This window comes from Cherax quadricarinatus, chromosome 62 (assembly GCF_038502225.1).
Source record: "Cherax quadricarinatus isolate ZL_2023a chromosome 62, ASM3850222v1, whole genome shotgun sequence".
Taxonomy (NCBI): Eukaryota; Metazoa; Arthropoda; class Malacostraca; order Decapoda; family Parastacidae; genus Cherax; species Cherax quadricarinatus.
The window spans coordinates 5,089,162-5,113,636 of record NC_091353.1 but is presented as its reverse complement, the minus strand read 5'-3'; the positions used below and the strand labels follow the sequence as shown (position 1 = coordinate 5,113,636).

At 44.3% G+C, this 24,475-nt stretch overlaps 1 protein-coding gene across 6 annotated transcripts in view; it reads right to left on the bottom strand.

Moving 5' to 3' along the window:
• Positions 1–24,475, bottom strand: part of LOC128687285 (uncharacterized) — a 53,206-nt gene extending 28,731 nt beyond the window's left edge. For 3 of the 6 annotated variants that reach the window (XM_053774662.2, XM_070098344.1, XM_070098343.1), the window contains exons 1-5: positions 24,225–24,458; positions 19,056–19,288; positions 18,557–18,681; positions 17,392–17,465; positions 12,103–12,212 (exon numbers count right to left, since the gene is read on the bottom strand). In XM_053774662.2, the coding sequence (XP_053630637.2) occupies positions 12,103–12,212; positions 17,392–17,465; positions 18,557–18,681; positions 19,056–19,288; positions 24,225–24,246 (564 nt within the window). In that variant the 5' untranslated portion in view covers positions 24,247–24,458. Of the gene's footprint in view, positions 1–12,102; positions 12,213–17,391; positions 17,466–18,556; positions 18,682–19,055; positions 19,289–23,590; positions 24,188–24,224 lie in introns of those variants that run through there. The other 3 variants (XM_070098345.1, XM_053774660.2, XM_070098346.1) reach the window with 3 other exon arrangements.

Genomic DNA, 24,475 nt, shown 5'->3' with positions numbered 1-24,475 from the left:
AATTCTATGATTCACCTCATCTTTCATAGACCCATCCGCTGCCTCCTCTTTTAGTTTATAAACCTTCACCTCTCTCTTACTTGACGCTTCTATTTTCCTTGTATCCCATCTACCTTTTACTCTCACTGTAGCTACAACTAAAAAGTGATCTGATATATCTGTGGCCCCTCTATAAACATGTACATCCTGAAGTCTACTCAACAGTCTTTTATCTACCAATACACAGTCCAACAAACTACTGTCATTACGCCCTACATCATATCTTGTACATATACTTATTTATCCTCTTTTTCTTAAAATATGTATTACCTATAACTAAACCCCTTTCTATACAAAGTCCAATAAAGGACTCCCATTATCATTTACACCTGCCACCCCAAACTTATCTACCACATCCTCTCTAAAAGTTTCTCCTACTTTAGCATTTAGGTCCCCTGCCACAATTACTCTCTCGCTTGGCTCAAAGGTTCCTATACATTCACTTAACATCTCCCAAAACTTCTCTCTCTCCTCTACACTCCTCTCTACTCCAGGTGCATACATGCTTATTATGACCCACTTTTTGCATCCAACCCTTATTTTAATCCACATAATCCTTGAATTTACACATTTATATCCCCTCTTCTCCTCCCATAACTGATCCTTCAACATTACTGCTACCTCTTCCTTAGCTCTAACTCTCTCAAATACTCTCAACTTAATCCCATTTATTTCTCCCCACTAAAACTTGCCTACCCCCTTCAGCTTTGTTTCACTTAGGGCCAGGACATCCAGCTTCTTTTCATTCATAACATCAGCAATCATTTCTTTCGTGTCATCTGCACTAGATCCACGCACATTCAAGCATCCCAGTTTTATAAAGTTTTTCTTCTCTTTTTAAGTAAATGTCTACAGGAGAAGGGGTTACTAGCCCATTGCTCCCAGCATTTTAGTCGCCTCATACGACACGCATGGCTTACAGAGGAAAGAGTCTTTTCCACTTCCCCATGGACAACAAAGGAAATAAAGAAGAACAAGAGCTATTTAGAAAAAAGAAGAAAAACCTAGATGTATGTACATACGTGTATATGCATGTGCATGCCAGTGTAGTGTGACCTAATTGTAAGTAGAAGTAGCAAGATATATCTGTTAACAATCCACCGAATAAAACAGAAATAGGGATTAAAATAAGCTCTCAGTGTACATACAAGCAGGCTCCTCTGTACAGCGCTTCACTTTGCAGCATATCGCTAATACAAGAGATTTCAATTACGTATACCCATTTCTCATTTATTCAGACTTCCTACAAAAAATATATTCACCACTCACTAAACGCTTAGGATGAAAATATTTTTAGGTAAGTAATGTGTGTTCTAGGTAGAAGGTTGGTAGACAGCAACCTCCCAGGGAGGTACTACCATCCTGCTACATGAGTGTAAATTGAAAGCCTGTACGGTGGACCCTCGGTTATCGGCCATTCCACTTATCGGCCAGCTTGGTTATCGGCCAGTTTTTCGACTTCCGGTTATTGGGCATTATTTCGCTTATCGGCTGTACTGGATGCGTCAACCCCAGCCGCTCACGAGTTCCTGAGTCAGTCTGGCTGTGTCTCTGGGCGAGTGAGGAAGCTTCCGCTCATTCATCCTAACATTTTGCTATAATCCATTTTTTTGGTGGTTATTCATTAAGTGCAACTGCAAAATAAGTAACCATGGCCCCAAAGAAAGTTCCTAGTAAAGTTCCTTTGGTAAAGAAAGTGAGAAACACGATAGAATTCAAGGCAGGCAGTCATAGAGGTAAGGAGTGTAGCAGGGAGTGTAGCAGGCATACAGGGAGTGAAGCAGGAAGGCAGGGAGTGTAGCAGGCATGGAGTGCAGCAGGCATACAGGGAGTGAAGCAGGAAGGCAGGGAGTGTAGCAGGCATGCACGGAGTGTAGCAGGCATACAGGGAGTGAAGCAGGAAGGCAGGGAGTGGAGCAGGCATACAGGGAGTGCAGCAGGAAGGCAGGGAGTGGAGCAGGCATACAGGGAGTGCAGCAGGAAGGCAGGGAGTGTAGCAGGCATGCACGGAGTGTAGCAGGCATACAGGGAGTGAAGCAGGAAGGCAGGGAGTGGAGCAGGCATACAGGGAGTGCAGCAGGAAGGCAGGGAGTGTAGCAGGCATGCAGGGAGTGTAGCAGGCATGAGGGAGTGTAGCAGGAAGGCAGGGAGTGTAGCAGGCATGAGGGAGTGTAGCAGGAAGGCAGGGAGTGTAGCAGGCATGCAGAGAGTGTAGCAGGAAGACAGGGAGTGTAGCAGGCATGCAGGGAGTGTAGCAGGCATGAAGGAGTGTACCAGGAAGACAGGGAGTGTAGCAGGCATGCAGGGAGTGTAACAGGCATGTAGGGAGTGTAGCAGGAATGCAGAGAGTGTAACAGGAATGCAGGAAGTGTAGCAGGAAGGCAGGGAGTGTAGCAGGCTTGTAGGGAGTGTAGCAGGAAGGCAAGAAGTGTAGCAGGAAGGCAAGAAGTGTAGCAGGCAGGCAGGGAGTGTAGCAGGAAGGCAGGGAGTGTAACAGGAATGCAGAAAATGTAGCAGGAAGGCAGGGAGTGTAGCAGGCTTGTAGGGAGTGTAGCAGGAAGGCAAGAAGTGTAGCAGGCTGGCAGGGAATGTAGCAGGAAGGCAGAAAGTGTAGCAGGCATGCAGGGAGTGTAGCAGACATGCAGGGAGTGTAGCAGGAATGCAGGGAGTGTAGCAGGAATGCAGGGAGTGTAGCAGACATGCAGGGAGTGTATAGCAGGCATGCAGGGAGAGTAACAGGCATGCAGCGAGTGTAGCAGGAAGGCAGGGAGTGTAGCAGGCTTGTAGGGAGTGCAGCAGGCATGCAGGGAGTGTAGCAGGAATGCAGGGAGTGTATAGTGGGCATGCAGGGAGAGTAGCAGGAATGCAGGGAGTATAGCAGACATGCAGGGAGTGTAGCAGGAATGCAGGAAGTGTAGCAGGCAGCCAGGGATTGTAGCAGGAAGGCAGGAAGTGTAGCAGGCATGCAGGGAGTGTAGCAGGCATGCAGGGAGTGTAGCAGACATGCAGGAAGTGTTGCAGGATGGCAGTGAGTGAAGCAAACAAGCAGGGAGTGTAGCAGGCATGAAGGAGTGTACCAGGAAGACAGGGAGTGTAGCAGGCATACAGGGAGTGTAACAGGCATGTAGTGAGTGTAGCAGGAATGCAGGGAGTGTAACAGGAATGCAGGAAGTGTAGCAGGAAGGCAGGGAGTATAGCAGGCTTGTAGGGAGTGTAGCAGGAAGGCAAGAAGTGTAGGAGGCAGGCAGGGAGTGTAGCAGGAAGGCAGGGAGTGTAACAGGAATGCAGAAAATGTAGCAGGAAGGCAGGGAGTGTAGCAGGCTTGTAGGGAGTGTAGCAGGAAGGAAATAAGTGTAGCAGGCTGGCAGGGAATGTAGCAGGAAGGCAGGAAGTGTAGCAGTCATGCAGGGAGTGTAGCAGACATGCAGGGAGTGTAGCAGGAATGCAGGGAGTGTAGCAGAAATGCAGGGAGCGTAGCAGACATGCAGGGAGTATATAGCAGGCATGCAGGGAGAGTAACAGGTTTGTAGGGAGAGTAACAGGCTTGTAGGGAGTGCAGCAGGCATGCAGGGAGTGTAGCAGGAATGCAGAGAGTGTATAGTGGGCATGCAGAGAGAGTAGCAGGAATGCAGGGAGTATAGCAGACATGCAGGGAGTGTAGCAGGAATGCAGGGAGTGTAACAGGAATGCAGGAAGTGTAGCAGGCAGTCAGGGATTGTAGCAGGAAGGCAGGAAGTGTAGCAGGCATGCAGGGAGTGTAGCAGGCATGCAGGGAGTGTAGCAGGCATGCAGGGAGTGTAGCAGACATGCAGGTAGTGTAGCAGGAATGCAGGGAGTGTAGCAGGAATGCAGGGAGTGTAGCAGGCATGCAGGGAGTGTGGCAGGCATGCATTGAGTGTAGCAGAATGCAGGGAGTGTAGCAGGAAGGCAGGGAGCATAGCAGGCATGCAGGGAGTGTAGCAGGCATGCAAGGAGCATAGCAGGCATGCAGGGAGTGTAGCAGGCATGCAAGGATTGTAGCAGGAAGGCAGGGAGTGTAGTAGGAAGGCAGGGAGTGTAGCAGGCATGCAGAGAGTTTAGCAGGCATGCAAGGAGTGTAACAGTAAGGCAGAGTAGTAGGAAGCAGGCAGTGTAGCAGGAAGGCAGGGAGTGTAGCAGGAAGGCAGGGAGTGTAGCAGGAAGGCGGGGAGTGTAGCAGGGATACCGTGGTCGTGAGTCAGTCTGGCTGTGTCTCTTGGTGAGTGTAGCAGGGGTGCAGTATTCGTGAGTCAGTCTGGCTGTGTCTCTTGGTGAGTGTAGCAGGGATGCTGTATTCGTGAGTCAGTCTGGCTGTGTTATTGGGTGAGCGTAGCAGGGATGCCGCATTCATGAGTCAGTCTGGCTGTGTCTCTGGGTGAGTGTAGCAGGGATACCATATTCATGAGTCAGTCTGGCTGTGTCTCTTGGTGAGTGTAGCAGGGATGCTGTATTCGTGAGTCAGTCTGGCTGTGTTTCTGGGTGAGTGTAGCAGGGATGCCACATTTGTGAGTCAGTCTGGCTCTGTCTCTGGGCAAGTGTAGCATTGATGCTGTATTTGTGAATCAGTCTGGCTGTGTTTCTGGGTGAGTGTACCAGGGATGCCATATTCGTGAGTCAGTCTGGCTGTGTTTCTGGGTGAGTGCAGCAGGGATGCTGTATTCGTGAGTCAGTCTGGCTGTCTCTGGGTGAGTGTAGCAGGGATGCCATATTCATGAGTCAGTCTGGCTGTGTTTCTGGGTGAGTGTAGCAGGGATGCCGTATTCGTCAGTCAGTCTGGCTGTGTCTCTTGGTGAGTGTAGCAGGGATGCAATATTCGTGAGTCAGTTTGCCTGTGTCTCTTGGTGAGTGTAGCAGGGATGCCATATTCCTGAGTCAGTCCGGCTGTGTCTCTGGGTGAGTGTAGCAGGGATGCCGTATTCGTGAGTCAGTCTGGATCTGGGTGAGTGTAGCAGGGATGCCGCATTCATGAGTCAGTTTGGCTGTGTCTCTGGGTGAGTGGAGCAAGGATGCCGCATTCGTGAGTCAGTCTGGCTGTCTCTCTCGTTGAGTGAGCAAGACTCTGCATTTATCCAAACTTTTCATTATAATCCATTGTTTTTTGTGGTTGTATATTCAGTGCCACCATGGGCCCAAAGAAACACGTTGCATAGTATATAAAAACATGCAATGTTTATATGCCATGAATGTTTAATAATTCAGAGTACAGTCACTGTACTTCCCACCTCCAGGACTGTAACATCCTCACCCATCCTTCAGAGTACAGCCACTGTACTTCCCACCTCCAGGACTGTAACATCCCCACCCATCCTTCAGAGTACAGCCACTGTACTTCCCACCTCCAGGACTGCAACATCCTCACCCATCCTTCAGAGTACAGCCACTGTACTTCCCACCTCCAGGACTGCAACATCCTCACCCATCCTTCAGAGTACAGTCACTGTACTTCCCACCTCCAGGACTGCAACATCCTCACCACATCCTTCAGAGTACAGCCACTGTACTTCCCACCTCCAGGACTGTAACATCCTCACCACATCCTTCAGAGTACAGCCACTGTACTTCCCACCTCCAGGACTGTAACATCCTCACCACATCCTTCAGAGTACAGCCACTGTACTTCCCACCTCCAGGACTGTAACATCCTCACCCATCCTTCAGAGTACAGTCACTGTACTTCCCACCTCCAGGACTGTAACATCCTCACCACATCCTTCAGAGTACAGCCACTGTACTTCCCACCTCCAGGACTGTAACATCCTCACCCATCCTTCAGAGTACAGCCACTGTACTTCCCACCTCCAGGACTGCAACATCCTCACCCATCCTTCAAAGTACAGCCACTGTACTTCCCACCTCCAGGACTGCAACATCCTCACCCATCCTTCAAAGTACAGCCACTGTACTTCCCACCTCCAGGACTGCAACATCCTCACCCATCCTTCAGAGTACAGCCACTGTACTTCCCACCTCCAGGACTGCAACATCCTCACCCATCCTTCAGAGTACAGCCACTGTACTTCCCACCTCCAGGACTGTAACATCCCCACCCATCCTTCAGAGTACAGCCACTGTACTTCCCACCTCCAGGACTGCAACATCCTCACCCATCCTTCAGAGTACAGCCACTGTACTTCCCACCTCCAGGACTGCAACATCCTCACCCATCCTTCAGAGTACAGCCACTGTACTTCCCACCTCCAGGACTGCAACATCCTCACCCATCCTTCAGAGTACAGCCACTGTACTTCCCACCTCCAGGACTGTAACATCCTCACCCATCCTTCAGAGTACAGCCACTGTACTTCCCACCTCCAGGACTGTAACATCCTCACCCATCCTTCAGAGTACAGTCACTGTACTTCCCACCTCCAGGACTGTAACATCCCCACCCATCCTTCAGAGTACAGCCACTGTACTTCCCACCTCCAGGACTGTAACATCCTCACCCATCCTTCAGAGTACAGCCACTGTACTTCCCACCTCCAGGACTGCAACATCCTCACCCATCCTTCAGAGTACAGCCACTGTACTTCCCACCTCCAGGACTGTATCATCCTCACTCATCCTTCAGAGTACAGCCACTGTACTTCCCACCTCCAGGACTGCAACATCCTCACCACATCCTTCAGAGTACAGCCACTGTACTTCCCACCTCCAGGACTGTAACATCCTCACCACATCCTTCAGAGTACAGCCACTGTACTTCCCACCTCCAGGACTGTAACATCCTCACCACATCCTTCAGAGTACAGCCACTGTACTTCCCACCTCCAGGACTGTAACATCCTCACCACATCCTTCAGAGTACAGTCACTGTACTTCCCACCTCCAGGACTGTAACATCCTCACCCATCCTTCAGAGTACAGCCACTGTACTTCCCACCTCCAGGACTGCAACATCCTCACCCATCCTTCAGAGTACAGCCACTGTACTTCCCACCTCCAGGACTGCAACATCCTCACCCATCCTTCAGAGTACAGTCACTGTACTTCCCACCTCCAGGACTGTAACATCCTCACCACATCCTTCAGAGTACAGCCACTGTACTTCCCACCTCCAGGACTGTAACATCCTCACCACATCCTTCAGAGTACAGTCACTGTACTTCCCACCTCCAGGACTGTAACATCCTCACCCATCCTTCAGAGTACAGCCACTGTACTTCCCACCTCCAGGACTGCAACATCCTCACCCATCCTTCAGAGTACAGCCACTGTACTTCCCACCTCCAGGACTGCAACATCCTCACCCATCCTTCAGAGTACAGTCACTGTACTTCCCACCTCCAGGACTGTAACATCCTCACCCATCCTTCAGAGTACAGCCACTGTACTTCCCACCTCCAGGACTGCAACATCCTCACCCATCCTTCAGAGTACAGCCACTGTACTTCCCACCTCCAGGACTGTAACATCCTCACCCATCCTTCAGAGTACAGCCACTGTACTTCCCACCTCCAGGACTGCAACATCCTCACCCATCCTTCAGAGTACAGCCACTGTACTTCCCACCTCCAGGACTGCAACATCCTCACCCATCCTTCAGAGTACAGCCACTGTACTTCCCACCTCCAGGACTGCAACATCCTCACCCATCCTTCAGAGTACAGCCACTGTACTTCCCACCTCCAGGACTGCAACATCCTCACCCATCCTTCAGAGTACAGCCACTGTACTTCCCACCTCCAGGACTGCAACATCCTCACCCATCCTTCAGAGTACAGCCACTGTACTTCCCACCTCCAGGACTGCAACATCCTCACCCATCCTTCAGAGTACAGCCACTGTACTTCCCACCTCCAGGACTGCAACATCCTCACCCATCCTTCAGAGTACAGTCACTGTACTTCCCACCTCCAGGACTGCAACATCCTCACCCATCCTTCAGAGTACAGCCACTGTACTTCCCACCTCCAGGACTGCAACATCCTCACCCATCCTTCAGAGTACAGCCACTGTACTTCCCACCTCCAGGACTGCAACATCCTCACCCATCCTTCAGAGTACAGCCACTGTACTTCCCACCTCCAGGACTGCAACATCCTCACCCATCCTTCAGAGTACAGTCACTGTAATTCCCACCTCCAGGACTGTAACATCCTCACCACATCCTTCAGAGTACAGCCACTGTAATTCCCACCTCCAGGACTGCAACATCCTCACCCATCCTTCAGAGTACAGCCACTGTAATTCCCACCTCCAGGACTGCAACATCCTCACCCATCCTTCAGAGTACAGCCACTGTACTTCCCACCTCCAGGACTGTAACATCCTCACCCATCCTTCAGAGTACAGTCACTGTACTTCCCACCTCCAGGACTGTAACATCCTCACCCATCCTTCAGAGTACAGTCACTGTAATTCCCACCTCCAGGACTGCAACATCCTCACCCATCCTTCAGAGTACAGCCACTGTACTTCCCACCTCCAGGACTGCAACATCCTCACCCATCCTTCAGAGTACAGCCACTGCAATTCCCACCTCCAGAACTGCAACATCCTCACCCATCCTTCAGAGTACAGCCACTGTAATTCCCACCTCCAGGACTGCAACATCCTCACCCATCCTTCAGAGTACAGCCACTGTACTTCCCACCTCCAGGACTACAACATCCTCACCCATCCTTCAGAGTACAGCCACTGTAATTCCCACCTCCAGGACTGCAACATCCTCACCCATCCTTCAGAGTACAGCCACTGTACTTCCCACCTCCAGGACTACAACATCCTCACCCATCCTTCAGAGTACAGCCACTGTACTTCCCACCTCCAGGACTGCAACATCCTCACCCATTCTTCAGAGTACAGCCACTGTACTTCCCACCTCCAGGACTGCAACATCCTCACCCATTCTTCAGAGTACAGCCACTGCACTTCCCACCTCCAGGACTGCAACATCCTCACCCATCCTTCAGAGTACAGCCACTATACTTCCCACCTCCAGGACTGCAACATCCCCACCCATCCTTCAGAGTACAGCCACTGTACTTCCCACCTCCAGGACTGCAACATCCCCACCCATCCTTCAGAGTACAGCCACTGCACTTCCCACCTCCAGGACTGCAACATCCCCACCCATCCTTCAGAGTACAGCCACTGTACTTCCCACCTCCAGGACTGCAACATCCCCACCCATCCTTCAGAGTACAGCCACTGTACTTCCCACCTCCAGGACTGCAACATCCTCACCCATCCTTCAGAGTACAGCCACTGCACTTCCCACCTCCAGGACTGCAACATCCCCACCCATCCTTCAGAGTACAGCCACTGCACTTCCCACCTCCAGGACTGCAGCATCCCCACCCATCCTTCAGAGTACAGTCACTGTACTCACAACTCCAGGACTGCAACACCCCCACCCATCCTTCAGAGTACAGTCACTGTACTCACACCTCCAGGACTGCAACACCCCCACCCATCCTTCAGAGTACAGTCACTGTACTCCCACCTCCAGGACTGCAACATCCCCACCCATCCTTCAGAGTACAGCCACTGTACTTCCCACCTCCAGGACTGCAACATCCCCACCCATCCTTCAGAGTACAGCCACTGTACTTCCCACCTCCAGGACTGCAACATCCCCACCCATCCTTCAAAGTACAGTCACTGTACTTCCCACCTCCAGGACTGCAACATCCCCACCCATCCTTCAGAGTACAGCCACTGTACTTCCCACCTCCAGGACTGCAACATCCTCACCACATCCTTCAGAGTACAGCCACTGTACTTCCCACCTCCAGGACTGCAACATCCTCACCACATCCTTCAGAGTACAGTCACTGTACTTCCCACCTCCAGGACTGCAACATCCTCACCCATCCTTCAGAGTACAGCCACTGTACTTCCCACCTCCAGGACTGCAACATCCTCACCACATCCTTCAGAGTACAGCCACTGTACTTCCCACCTCCAGGACTGCAACATCCTCACCACATCCTTCAGAGTACAGTCACTGTACTTCCCACCTCCAGGACTGTAACATCCTCACCACATCCTTCAGAGTACAGTCACTGTACTTCCCACCTCCAGGACTGCAACATCCTCACCACATCCTTCAGAGTACAGCCACTGTACTTCCCACCTCCAGGACTGCAACATCCTCACCACATCCTTCAGAGTACAGTCACTGTACTTCCCACCTCCAGGACTGTAACATCCTCACCACATCCTTCAGAGTACAGTCACTGTACTTCCCACCTCCAGGACTGCAACATCCTCACCACATCCTTCAGAGTACAGTCACTGTACTTCCCACCTCCAGGACTGCAACATCCTCACCACATCCTTCAGAGTACAGTCACTGTACTTCCCACCTCCAGGACTGCAACATCCTCACCACATCCTTCAGAGTACAGCCACTGTACTTCCCACCTCCAGGACTGCAACATCCTCACCACATCCTTCAGAGTACAGTCACTGTACTTCCCACCTCCAGGACTACAACATCCTCACCACATCCTTCAGAGTACAGTCACTGTACTTCCCACCTCCAGGACTGCAACATCCTCACCACATCCTTCAGAGTACAGTCACTGTACTTCCCACCTCCAGGACTGCAACATCCTCACCACATCCTTCAGAGTACAGCCACTATACTTCCCACCTCCAGGACTGCAACATCCTCACCACATCCTTCAGAGTACAGTCACTGTACTTCCCACCTCCAGGACTGCAACATCCTCACCACATCCTTCAGAGTACAGTCACTGTACTTCCCACCTCCAGGACTGCAACATCCTCACCACATCCTTCAGAGTACAGCCACTGTACTTCCCACCTCCAGGACTGCAACATCCTCACCACATCCTTCAGAGTACAGCCACTGTACTTCCCACCTCCAGGACTGCAACATCCTCACCACATCCTTCAGAGTACAGCCACTGTACTTCCCACCTCCAGGACTGCAACATCCTCACCCATCCTTCAGAGTACAGCCACTGTAATTCCCACCTCCAGGACTGCAACATCCTCACCCATCCTTCAGAGTACAGCCACTGTACTTCCCACCTCCAGGACTGCAACATCCTCACCCATCCTTCAGAGTACAGCCACTGTACTTCCCACCTCCAGGACTGTATCATCCTCACTCATCCTTCAGAGTGCTGGTACTGTACTTCCCACCTCCAGGACTGTATCATCCTCACTCATCCTTCAGAGTACAGCCACTGTACTTCCCACCTCCAAGATTGCAACATCCCCACCCATCCTTCAGAGTACAGCCACTGCACTTCCCACCTCCAGGACTACAACATCCTCACCCATCCTTCAGAGTACAGTCACTGTACTTCCCACCTCCAGGACTGCAACATCCTCACCCATTCTTCAGAGTACAGTCACTGTACTTCCCACCTCCAGGACTGCAACATCCTCACCCATCCTTCAGAGTACAGTCACTGTACTTCCCACCTCCAGGACTGCAACATCCTCACCCATCCTTCAGAGTACAGCCACTGTACTTCCCACCTCCAAGATTGCAACATCCTCACCCATCCTTCAGAGTACAGCCACTGTAGTTCCCACCTCCAGGACTGCAACATCCTCACCCATCCTTCAGAGTACAGCCACTGTAATTCCCACCTCCAGGACTGCAACATCCTCACCCATCCTTCGGAGTACAGCCACTATACTTCCCACCTCCAGGACTGCAACATCCCCACCCATCCTTCCGAGTACAGCCACTGTAATTCCCACCTCCAGGACTGCAACATCCTCACCCATCCTTCAGAGTACAGCCACTGTAATTCCCACCTCCAGGACTGCAACATCCTCACCCATCCTTCAGAGTACAGCCACTGTAATTCCCACCTCCAGGACTGTAACATCCTCACCCATCCTTCAGAGTACAGCCACTATACTTCCCACCTCCAGGACTGCAACATCCTCACCCATCCTTCAGAGTACAGCCACTATACTTCCCACCTCCAGGACTGCAACATCCCCACCCATCCTTCAGAGTACAGCCACTGTACTTCCCACCTCCAAGAAACCTAGGTACTTACAGGATAAAGTTAACAAATCCTTCAACAGTTACTACGAACCACTAACCTCCCACACATCATCAACTCTGGATGAAGGAGAGTTGAAGGCATCACGACGCTCCTGAATAAAGTCCAACAACAGATGTACAATTGAATCGGTCCAGACAAAATCATCGGCTGAAAAAATAAAAACTTGTTAGTAGGTGTACACTCCAGTGTACCACATTTTTTGTACATGACTAATGTTCAACTCCTATTATAAATATGTACAATGTACAACACTAAGCCTTACCTTACCTTAGATATACCTTTGAAGAGTTTCGAGAGTTTATCTACTCTCTGAGCCCGGCCATGGGCCAGGCTCGTGTGGTGCTTGCTTGGTCAACCAGGCTGTTGCTGCTGGAGGCCCGCTGCCCCACATATTCATCACAGCATGGTTGATCTGGCACCTGGTGAAGATACTTGTCTAACTTCCTCTTGAAGGTTTCTACACTTGTTCCAGCAGTGTTTCTGATATCTTCTGGTAAGATGTTGAAAAGTCTGGGACCCCGGATGTTGATACAGTGTTCCCTTATTGTCCCCACCACACCCTTGCTCCTCACTGGGTTTATTTTACACTTCCTCCCATATCTCTCACTCCAGTATGTTGTTATGGCAGTGTGCAGATTTGGGACCAAGCCCTCAAGTACCTTCCAGGTATATATTATTAAATCCTCTGCTCCAATGAGTACATGTTCAAGACTTGCAGGTGTTCCCAGTAGTTTAGGTGCTTTACTGGTTCAATGTGAGCCGTAAACGATCTCTGTAGTATTTGTTCCCGCTCCGATATTTCTCCTGCCTTGAACGGGGCCGTCAGCACTGAGCAATATTCTAAGTGAGGGAGCACTAGCGATTTGAAAAGTGTCACCATCGGCATTATTTCCCTTGTTTTGAAAGGTCTCAATACCCACCCTGTCATCTTCCTGGCTGTCGTGATCTTTGTCTTGTTATGGTCTTTAAAAGAAAGGTCTGCTGACGTAATTATTCCCAGGTCTTTTACGTGTTCCTTACGTTCTATTTGGTGACCCTCTTGAGTTTTGTATATAGTGCTCCTTTTGAGTTCTTCATTCTTTCCATACCTAAGCAGCTGGAACTTATCACCATTGAACGTCATGTTGTTCTCCACCGTCCACTGGAAAACCCTGTTTATGTCTTCCTGTACTTTTTCAGTGTCCTCTACCGTACTGACTTTCATGCTTATTTTAGTGTCATCTGCAAATGATGATACAAAAGTGTGCCGGGTGTTTTTGTCTATGTCTGCTATGAGGATGACGAACAGCAGAGGTGCCAGGACAGTGCCTTGGGGCACTGAGCTTTTGACCTCGCTGATGCTGGATCTTGCCCTGTTCACTACTAATTTTTGTGTTCTGTGTGTTAGGAAACCGAAAATCCATCTGCCTACCTTCCCCGTAATGCTTCATTTTGTGTGCTATCACTCCATGATCACATTTGTCAAATGCCTTTGCAAAATCTGTGTAAATCACATCTGCATTTTGGTTGTCTTCCAGTGCCTGCATAATTGTCATAATGGTTCAGCAGCTGTGACAGACATAATCGTCCTGCTCTAAAACGATGCTGGTTTGGGTTATGTTGGTTGTGCTGGTCCATGAAATTTGTAACCTGCCGTCTCATCACTCTTTCGAAGATTTTTATGATGTGAGAGGTTAGGGCTACTGGTCTGTAATTTTTAGCTAGTGCTCTACTACCTCCCTTATGCAAAGGAGCTATGTCTGCACTCTTAAGGCCTCTGGTATTTCACCTAGATCTAAGCTCTTTCTCTAAAGAATACTGAGGGCTCGTGCTAGTGGTACTTTGCACTTCTTTATAAATAGAGCATTTCATGAATCTGGTCCAGGTGCTGAGTTAATTGGCATGTTTTCCATTTCTTTTTTGAAATCTATGAGATTTGTACTAATGTCAGTTAGTTGGTCCGTGCGGCCTTCTTCTGGAGTGAAAAATATTTCTGCATTTTCTACCTTGCTGTCATTTAGTGGGTTGCTGAACACCGGCTCATACTGATCTTTTAGGATTTCACTCATTTCCTGTTCATCGTCAGTATACGAGTCTCCTCTCAGTAGTGGTCCAATTCTACAGGTAGTTCTTAGCTTGGATTTTGCATAGGAATAGAAATATTTTGGGTTCCTTGCAATATCCTGTATGGCCCTTTGTTCCCTTTGTACTTCTTCTGTGAGGTATGACATTCTAAGTTTTTGCTCTAATTCAGTGATCTCTGCTAAGTCTGTCTTTCCTCTGTTGTAGCATATTTGTGTTTTTAAGCAGTTCAGTAACTCCTATGCTCTCTCTCTATATCTGATCTTCTTCTGGGTTTCCTCAATGGTACATATTTCATACATACTTTGTATGCTTCTGTATTCAGCTTCTCTAGGCACTGGTGGGGAATTACTTCACTCATGTCTGATTCCCAGGGTATGTCTGGTAGCTCTTGGTTTATTTTTTCCCAGTTAATTCTATGGTTGTTAAATTTAAACTTACTGAACATCCCGTCTCTAACTTTAGTGATGCAGTTTCCTACCCCTGAGTTAATACTAGTTTGAACCTCTATGATGTTACGATCAGAGTAAATAGTTTTGGAAACTGTCATGTCTCTGATCAGTTTCTCGTTGTTTGTGAATATCAAATCCAGGGTATTTTCATTTCTGGTGGAATCAATTACCTGTTGGTTTAAAGAGTACTTTTCACAAAGCCTCATTAGTTCCCTGGTATGTACCTGTTGAGCAAGGGTGCTTCCCGGGGATATTTCTGGTATAACATTACGTTGTGCCATCTTCCATTTTACATGAGGGAGATTTAAATCTCCAAGGAGTAAAATATTTGGTGTAGGATTTTCTAGCCTATCCAGATAGCTATATATCTTCCTTAGCTGATCTGTGAATGCCTCAGCAGTTGCCGATGGTGGTTTGTATACTAGGATAATTACCAAATTCCTATTTTCAACTTTAATGCCTAGAATCCCTTGTATGTGTTTCTGTAAATGTTCCGAACATGGCATTCACTTCTGTCAGGAGCCCACTGACATAACTAAATTTGTCATTTTTATTTGATTTCAAACCCTGTATATTTGCAAATATGAAGCAGGAATTACCAAGTGGGATGTTTTGTCTCGATTTGTGTTTCATTAGTACCACTGGTGGTGTACTACCTGGTATGTCCCCCTGGTGTACATGCCCCTGGTTTCTCCAGTACTGAATTTGCGTTTGTTTGCTTATTCAGCCTTGATGGGCTGATGCCCATCAAGGTATAATACTTATGTACAACTATGGACAAATAAGTACTACTCTTGTGTAAAATCCCTATGCCTGTAAAGCTTTTATAAATAAAGATTTTATATGACTGATTTCATTATTATTATTATTATTATTATTATTATTATTATTATTATTATTATTAGCATACACTGATAGGAGAGCTAAACCCTTATGGGTCATCAAGTGCCTGGATAAATGGAAGGTGTTCAGGTTCAATCTGAGGAAGAGTACAGGTTCAGTTCCCTGGATCAAGAGCCCCTCACTGGCATCAAGGAACCTCCTGTGTGTGACCAAGTCATGTTTCTCATCACCTGGGCAATAAGGAATATAAAAAATGAGAGAGACTATGAGGGCTACACATACAGAGGTTATTATTTAATATTTTCAAGGCTAAATCTAGCCTTAATAATAATAATAATAATCTATATTTCCACAAGTACATGTACAATGTATACAGACCATAGCTGATATCAATGACATACTACTATATAGAAAGTCCCTTGTTATGCTGAATTTTTTAAACAAATTAGGTAAATTTTGTCCCCAGGATGCAACCCATGCCAGTCCACTAACACCCAGGTACCTATTTTACTCTTAGGTGAACATGGCCAGCAGGTATCTTAAGGAAACACATCCTAATGTTTCCACCTGTACCGGGGATTGAACCACGGACCTCAGCGTGTGAGCTGAATGCGCTACCAACCCAGCTATGGGACACCTCGAATACCTTGATACGTCTTCATTTCTTTTGCAGCATTTGTGATACACTATCTTACTGGTTTTATATTACAACTATACAGTAATGAAAAGTTGATGAATCTGACAGCTGCCACATTTATGAACCATTGTTGTTGCAACATTTGTGCCTGCACAAGTCTTCATTCGAATACAGGGCAATATAACACTACCTGGAGGGTACTCTGGCTATCAATGCCCATGGCCCATTCCATGACCAGGCCTCCTGGTGCATCAGGGCTTGATCAACGAGGCTGTTACTGCTGGCCGCACATAGTCCAACATACAAACCACAGCCTGGCTGGTCCAGCACTGACTGTAGGTATCTGTCCAGCTCCCTCTGGAGAGTAATTTTGAGGTGATCAGTCCCTCAGTCTTGAGAGTTCAAGCTGACTATCCCTTATTCAAAATTCCAATATTCGAAGAGCTCTGAATCCAAAATTTTTTTGATCGCCGACGTGATGCTGCATGTGGATATATCCAGTCAGCTCTGGGGAGGTTTCCAGGTGTTTTGCAGGTCTCTGTGTACCCAGTCAGTTGTGACATGTGGCTAAAGTGCTCTGCATAACCATGGGCTTTCTGCATGCACAACAAATGACACCCATCTCTGTGATAATATAACACTGGAGGGTGCCGCTTTACACCACTTCACTTTATGGTGTTTCGCTAATACAGCGATTTTCAATTACACCCATTTTCATTGATTCAGACTTCCTACAATAAATATATTCACCATTCACTATAAGCAAAGAATGAAAACATTTTAAGGCAAGTAATGTGTGTACTGTATATGCATATTTTAGGTCTGGTTCAATTGCTCACTTAATATATGATAGTGCAAACACAGTATCAGGCTTTTATATGCATTTGAAAGTGGAAGAGAAGTCTATGTCTCACTTTACAGCAGAAGTCCAGACTCCAGCCTGCTGTATAAGTGAGGCCCTCCTATATTGTCAATAGCAATGAAGATCAAGATATATATATAATAGGAAAAGCCTTTACTGGTTCAAATTTCTTCTCCATAATTATTACTATTTTATTACAATAAAAACTAAGCAATGAACCCCCAAGGGTCATAAAGCACTGACATTCTTCTCTAAAGAGAGAATTTATATTTTTTTTCAAGTCATGACTTAAAGCAAACTCATTAGAGCGAACTAACCTTAAAATAAACTTAAAGTAAACTGTTGTTGTCAAAATAATCCTAACTCACTTTCTACTGTACTCTCTTTCACTTTCTCTCTCACCCTTTCTTTCTTTTCCCTTCCTCTAATTTCCACCCACTCCCCCACTCTGACTTCCACCCACACACTCACCACCAGCAGTAAGATCAGTGTAGTGTGTAGGAGAAGCTCTGTCATTCAATGATGCTGCTGTGCCACTAGTTTTCCTGAAAATAATAATACATAATAATAATAATAATAATAATAAAAATAATAATAATTCTCCATGGGGAAGTGGAACAGAATTCTTCCTCTGTAAGCCATGCGTGTCGTAAGAGTCGACTAAAATGCCGGTAGCAAGGGGCTAGTAACCCCTTCTCCTGTATATATTACTAACTTTAAAAAGAGAAACTTTTGTTTTTCTTTTTGGGCTGCCCCGCCTCAGTGGAAACGGCCGGTTTGATGAAAAAAAAATAACAATAATCTTTATTTCTACAAGTACGTACATGTACAAGGTATACAGACCATAGCTGACATTAATGACATACTACTACAGTCACTTGATATGCAAATAATTTCCCGAAAATTAGGTCAATTTTGTCCCCAGGGTGTGACCCACACCCAGGTTCCTATTTTACTGCTAGGTGAACAGTGATAGCAGGTGTAAGGTGACTAATACCCAGGTATCTATTTTACTGCTAGGTGAACATGGACAGCAGGTGTCTTAAGGAAACACATGTTGCCACCCATACCGGAGATCAAACCATGGACCTCAATGTGTGAGCTAAGTCAGGAAAATATTCACCGGATACTCAGATATCATCATTTGTTCATTATTCATCTTTATATTACAGTTTGTCAGTTTCTGCATGGTCTTGTCTAGGCCAAGATCAAAATTAAATACTACAGTATTAATTAATCAAGGTAAGGGTAATTTAGTCTAACAATTTGAATTAACCTATCTCCATTGTTAACCAATTCATGAACAGGCAACTTAATACACAAATAACCCAGGTATAGGAGAGAGAAGCTTGTGATGACATTTTGGTCAGACTCGGACAATTAACAAGCCACACTAACACGTGAAGGTGAGGGATATTTGTGTATTGTTCCAGTCACAGGGTTGTGCCTTTTTGTTCTTTATTTATCAGATACTTTTAACAATAGGTAATTTTAAAAAAAAATTTTAACCCAACTGCCCAAAATGTCCCGCATGCTAGAAGCTCTTGTTTGTGCTTAAAAATACTGTACTACATATTTTATTACAAGTAAATTACATTTTGTATACTGCAGAAAGAAATAAAGAGGGAACACTCACACTTGGTCTCTCATTCCAAGAGGATCAATCTCCTTCCCAAGGATGTGGTGGAGTGCATCAAAATATTCGAACCTGTAGCTGTTATCCCCATGAATTTGCTTCTGTAGGACCTTCACGTACGTGGCCTGTGGATCAGATGGCAGTCAGTGCATCTGCTCTTAATCTCAAAGAAATTGCAAGAATTAATTCATATAGTTCAACAGCATTTATGAATGTGGAGGTTCCCCTCGCTACATATAAACTGACTATGCTGCAATATGCCCCTCCGAAATGTAATTTCATTTGTGTATTGATTGAGGCTGGTCAGCGCTCTTAATAACAAAAATAGTAATAATATACAACATACACAATAAAAGCAAAGAAACCACTAACAAAGAAAAGCTAAGAAAAACATGAGTAAAATAACCAGCACCAATTAAACACAGCTTAAATTATTGGCATGAAAGATTTGGCTAAAAATTCCCTGAGGTTCCAACAGGTACCCCAGCAGCCAACACACCTTGAGATTCCTCCACTTTTTATCGCACTCACTGCCAGTACAGTTGTAGCCTTCTTCCTGCATCCGCTGTGCCACATTGCTCCAAATGGATTTCTTCTTTTTGGATGGGTCATAAAAATCCTCAAAGAATTCCTCAACCTTGCTGATTAGGGCATGCACTTTCTGTCGATTCCATTGGAACTCTGTCGCAGTTGCTGCAGGCACGGGTGGGTGGTCGCTTGTGAATGGCATCACTTGAAAAATAAGAGAAAATGGCAATTTAAAAAATGGGTGGGGGAAAAATAGGTGGGGGGAAAAAAGAGAATGGGAATCAATTGTTCTAAAAAATATTTAATCAAAGATATCACTATACATGAGCCAGTAGGCCTGCTGCAGTGCTCCTTTATTCTAATGTTCTTATACTGCAACTGAGGAATATGTCATCAGGTTTGACCCAAGAAAAGGAAAGGTAGCTCAAATTCTTCGAATTAAAGGCAATTTCTCTTGACATCAGTGAACCGCTCCTGAAAAAGGCTATTACAAAGGTACTGTGGAAATAAGTCTGACTTTTTTGTTATCCTGAGGGGAAATTTACACTGTATGATAACTGCACTTATGTGTACCCATATCTAAGTAAACTTACTTAATAACACCTAACAACCAAGTAACAGTTTGTTAAACATTAATTATAGGTAACATACTGAGGGTCCAGAGTTCAATCCCTGGCACAAATACAAATACTGGGCATGCTTCCTTCCTTGGGTTATCCTTGTGGTTAATTTACACATACGTTAAACTATGTATGATAATCGTACTTGTGTGTACCTGTACCTAAATAAATTTACTTACTACAGGCACTCCTTCCTTAACAATTTACCTGTTTAACGACTGCTCAGACTTATGACCAGCTCTCCGACCAGTCAGTATACTGTATACAGTACAGTCAGTGTACTGTATACAGTATAGTCAGTGTACTGTATACAGTACAGTCAGTATACTGTATACAGTACAGTCAGTGTACTGTATACAGTACAGTCAGTGTACTGTATACAGTACAGTCAGTGTACTGTATACAGTACAGTTAGTATACTGTATACAGTACAGTCAGTATACTGTATACAGTACAGTGTACAGTATACAGTACAGTCAGTATACTGTATACAGTACAATCAGTGTACTGTATACAGTACAGTCAGTGTACTGTATACAGTACAGTCAGTGTACTGTATATATACAGTACAGTCAGTATACTGTATACAGTACAGTCAGTATACTGTATACAGTACAGTCAGTGTACTGTATACAGTACAGTCAGTGTACTGTATACAGTACAGTGTACTGTATACAGTACAGTCAGTGTACTGTATACAGTACAATCAGTGTACTGTATACAGTACAGTCAGTGTACTGTATACAGTACAGTCAGTATACTGTATACAGTACAATCAGTGTACTGTATACAGTACAGTCAGTGTACTGTATACAGTACAGTCAGTGTACTGTATACAGTACAGTCAGTGTACTGTATACAGTACAGTCAGTGTACTGTATATATACAGTACAGTCAGTATACTGTATACAGTACAGTCAGTATACTGTATACAGTACAGTCAGTGTACTGTATACAGTACAGTCAGTGTACTGTATACAGTACAGTGTACTGTATACAGTACAGTCAGTGTACTGTATACAGTACAATCAGTGTACTGTATACAGTACAGTCAGTGTACTGTATACAGTACAGTCAGTATACTGTATACAGTACAATCAGTGTACTGTATACAGTACAGTCAGTGTACTGTATACAGTACAGTCAGTGTACTGTATATATACAGTACAGTCAGTATACTGTATACAGTAGTCAGTATACTGTATACAGTACAGTCAGTGTACTGTATACAGTACAGTCAGTGTACTGTATACAGTACAGTCAGTATACTGTATACAGTACAGTCAGTATACTGTATACAGTACAGTCAGTGTACTGTATACAGTACAGTCAGTGTACTGTATACAGTACAGTCAGTGTACTGTATACAGTACAGTCAGTGTACTGTATACAGTACAGTCAGTGTACTGTATACAGTACAGTCAGTATACTGTATACAGTACAGTCAGTATACTGTATACAGTACAGTCAGTGTACTGTATACAGTACAGTCAGTATACTGTATACAGTACAGTCAGTATACTGTATACAGTACAGTCAGTGTACTGTATACAGTACAGTCAGTATACTGTATACAGTACAGTCAGTATACTGTATACAGTACAGTCAGTGTACTGTATACAGTACAGTCAGTATACTGTATACAGTACAGTCAGTATACTGTATACAGTACAGTCAGTATACTGTATACAGTACAGTCAGTGTACTGTATACTGTATACAGTACAGTCAGTGTACTGTATACAGTACAGTCAGTGTACTGTATACAGTACAGTCAGTGTACTGTATACAGTACAGTCAGTATACTGTATACAGTACAGTCAGTGTACTGTATACAGTACAGTCAGTATACTGTATACAGTACAGTCAGTATACTGTATACAGTACAGTCAGTATACTGTATACAGTACAGTCAGTATACTGTATACAGTACAGTCAGTATACTGTATACAGTACAGTCAGTATACTGTATACAGTACAGTCAGTATACTGTATACAGTACAGTCAGTATACTGTATACAGTACAGTCAGTATACTGTATACAGTACAGTCAGTATACTGTATACAGTACAGTCAGTATACTGTATACAGTACAGTCAGTATACTGTATACAGTACAGTCAGTATACTGTATACAGTACAGTCAGTATACTGTATACAGTACAGTCAGTATACTGTATACAGTACAGTCAGTATACTGTATACAGTACAGTCAGTATACTGTATACAGTACAGTCAGTATACTGTATACAGTACAGTCAGTATACTGTATACAGTACAGTCAGTATACTGTATACAGTACAGTCAGTATACTGTATACAGTACAGTCAGTATACTGTATACAGTACAGTCAGTATACTGTATACAGTACAGTCAGTATACTGTATACAGTACAGTCAGTATACTGTATACAGTACAGTCAGTGTACTGTATACAGTGCAGTCAGTATACTGTATACAGTAGTCAGTATACTGTATACAGTACAGTCAGTGTACTGTATACAACAATATGTAAAGATGGCTGACACAAACCCACTACCAGTACAGTATGCTTGAAATACAGCCTCTCCTCACTTAACGACAGAATTCCGTTCTTAAGACCACGTCTTGAAATGAATTCATCACTAAGTGAGGAGCATACTATAACAGTAGTGGGTTTGTGTCAACCATCTTTGATATTGTTTTAATGTTACCTTTGCAACATTTATAAGATTTTTGTTATATTTTTAAATGTTTATACATTAGTGTACTGTATATTGAAATAAACAGAACAGAGGAAATCAGCTCTAATATACATTATTTAGGTATAAATACTGGTCAGAGAGCCCATCATAAGTCCAAGACATTGGTAAACGAGTACATCGCTAAGTGAGGAGAGGCTGTACAAGGGGCGGCTCCTCGCTTATCAACCAATTTGCTTAATGACCTAGTCGTAGGAATAGAACTCAATCATTAAGTGTGGAGTACCTGTACTTATGAACATGTGAAGAACATAAGAAAGAAGGAACACTGCAGCAGGCTTACTGGCCCATGCGAGGCAGGTCCAAGTCTCCTACCAGCTTAAGCCAATGACCCAACCTAGTCAAGTCAGGTCACATCCACTTAAGGAAGGAGCAAAGCATCTAACCTAGTAGCACAAGCTAGTCAGGTCCAAATCACACTCACCCACACCCACTCGCGTATTTATCTAACCTATTTTTAAAACTACACGACATCTTAGCTTCTATGACTGTACTCGGGAGTTTATTCCACTCATCAACAACTCTGTTACCAAACCAGTGCTAGTTTGTAAATTTAACTGTGTACACATGTATGTATACATGCAATTATATACAGTGGTGCCTCAAGTTTCAAACAGCTCTCAACTCGAACAATTAAGCAAGTGTATTTTTTAAGTGCTTTTGTAAGTGTATTTTTGGGGGTCTGAAACGGACTAATCTAAATTACATTATTCCTCATGGGAAAAAATTCATTCAGTATCGGCACTCAAACAGCCTTCTGGAACGAATTAAGTTCGTAACTCAAGGTACCACTGTATTTAACCCGTAAACATTCCAAGCAGATCTACATTCACATGTGTAGCGCTACAAAAGTAGATCTACGTTTTTCTTACATATTTTCAAATATAACAAAAAAAAAATAAATCAAAGTTTTTGTACACATTTTCAAATGTAAAAAAACAAAAAGAAGATCTACTTGTTTTACATATTTTCAAATGTTGAAAAAACGTATATATACATTTGGACCGTTTACGGGCTAAGTAAAATAATTTTTATCTTTATCGAGAGAGCCTAGATAAAACCAAATACACAATATAAAATAAAAATCATTCATACGTATAAAAAAAACTGCGTATTATTAATTATGAAATTAAAGATACATTTCAAACCTTTTTTTTTAATGAGAGTTTCAAATCTGATATTTCCTCTTCATGCTAAAAAAAAAAAAAGTAAATAAAATATATTAATCATACTCCCAGGACAAAATTATAGGAATTAATGAAATTATAGCAATGATGATAATTATACCAATTATAATAATTATAATAATCATAGCAATTATATGAATTATAGCATTTATAAGAATTACAGCAATTATAAGAATTATAGCAATTATAAGAATTATAGCAATTATAAGAATTATAGCAATTATAAGAATTATAGCAATTATAAGAATTACAGCAATTATAAGAATTATAGCAATTATAAGAATTACAGCAATTATAAGAATTATAGCATTTATAAGAATTATAGCAATTATAAGAATTACAGCAATTATAAGAATTATAGCAATTATAAGAATTATAGCAATTATAAGAATTATAGCAATTATAAGAATTATAGCAATTATAAGAATTATAGCAATTATAAGAATTATAGCAATTATAAGAATTATAGCAATTATAAGAATTATAGCAATTATAAGAATTACAGCAGTTACAAGAATTACAGCAATTTAATTATATAAATTACAAGAATTATTGCAATTAAAATTATAAGAAATAAAAATTATAGCAGTTGTACCTTTAGGTCTATGATATTCCATAATGGAACCATCAAATTATACTAGTATTTTATTATACTAGTATTTTGGGTAGACCTAACACCATTGTGAACCTCAGGGTTCCTTCTTCAGGACACGTTGATAGGTTCCTTCTTCAGGACACGTTGATAGGTTCCTTCTTCAGGACACGTTGATAGGTTCCTTCTTCAGGACACGTTGATAGGTTCCTTCTTCAGGACACGTTGATAGGTTCCTTCTTCAGGACACGTTG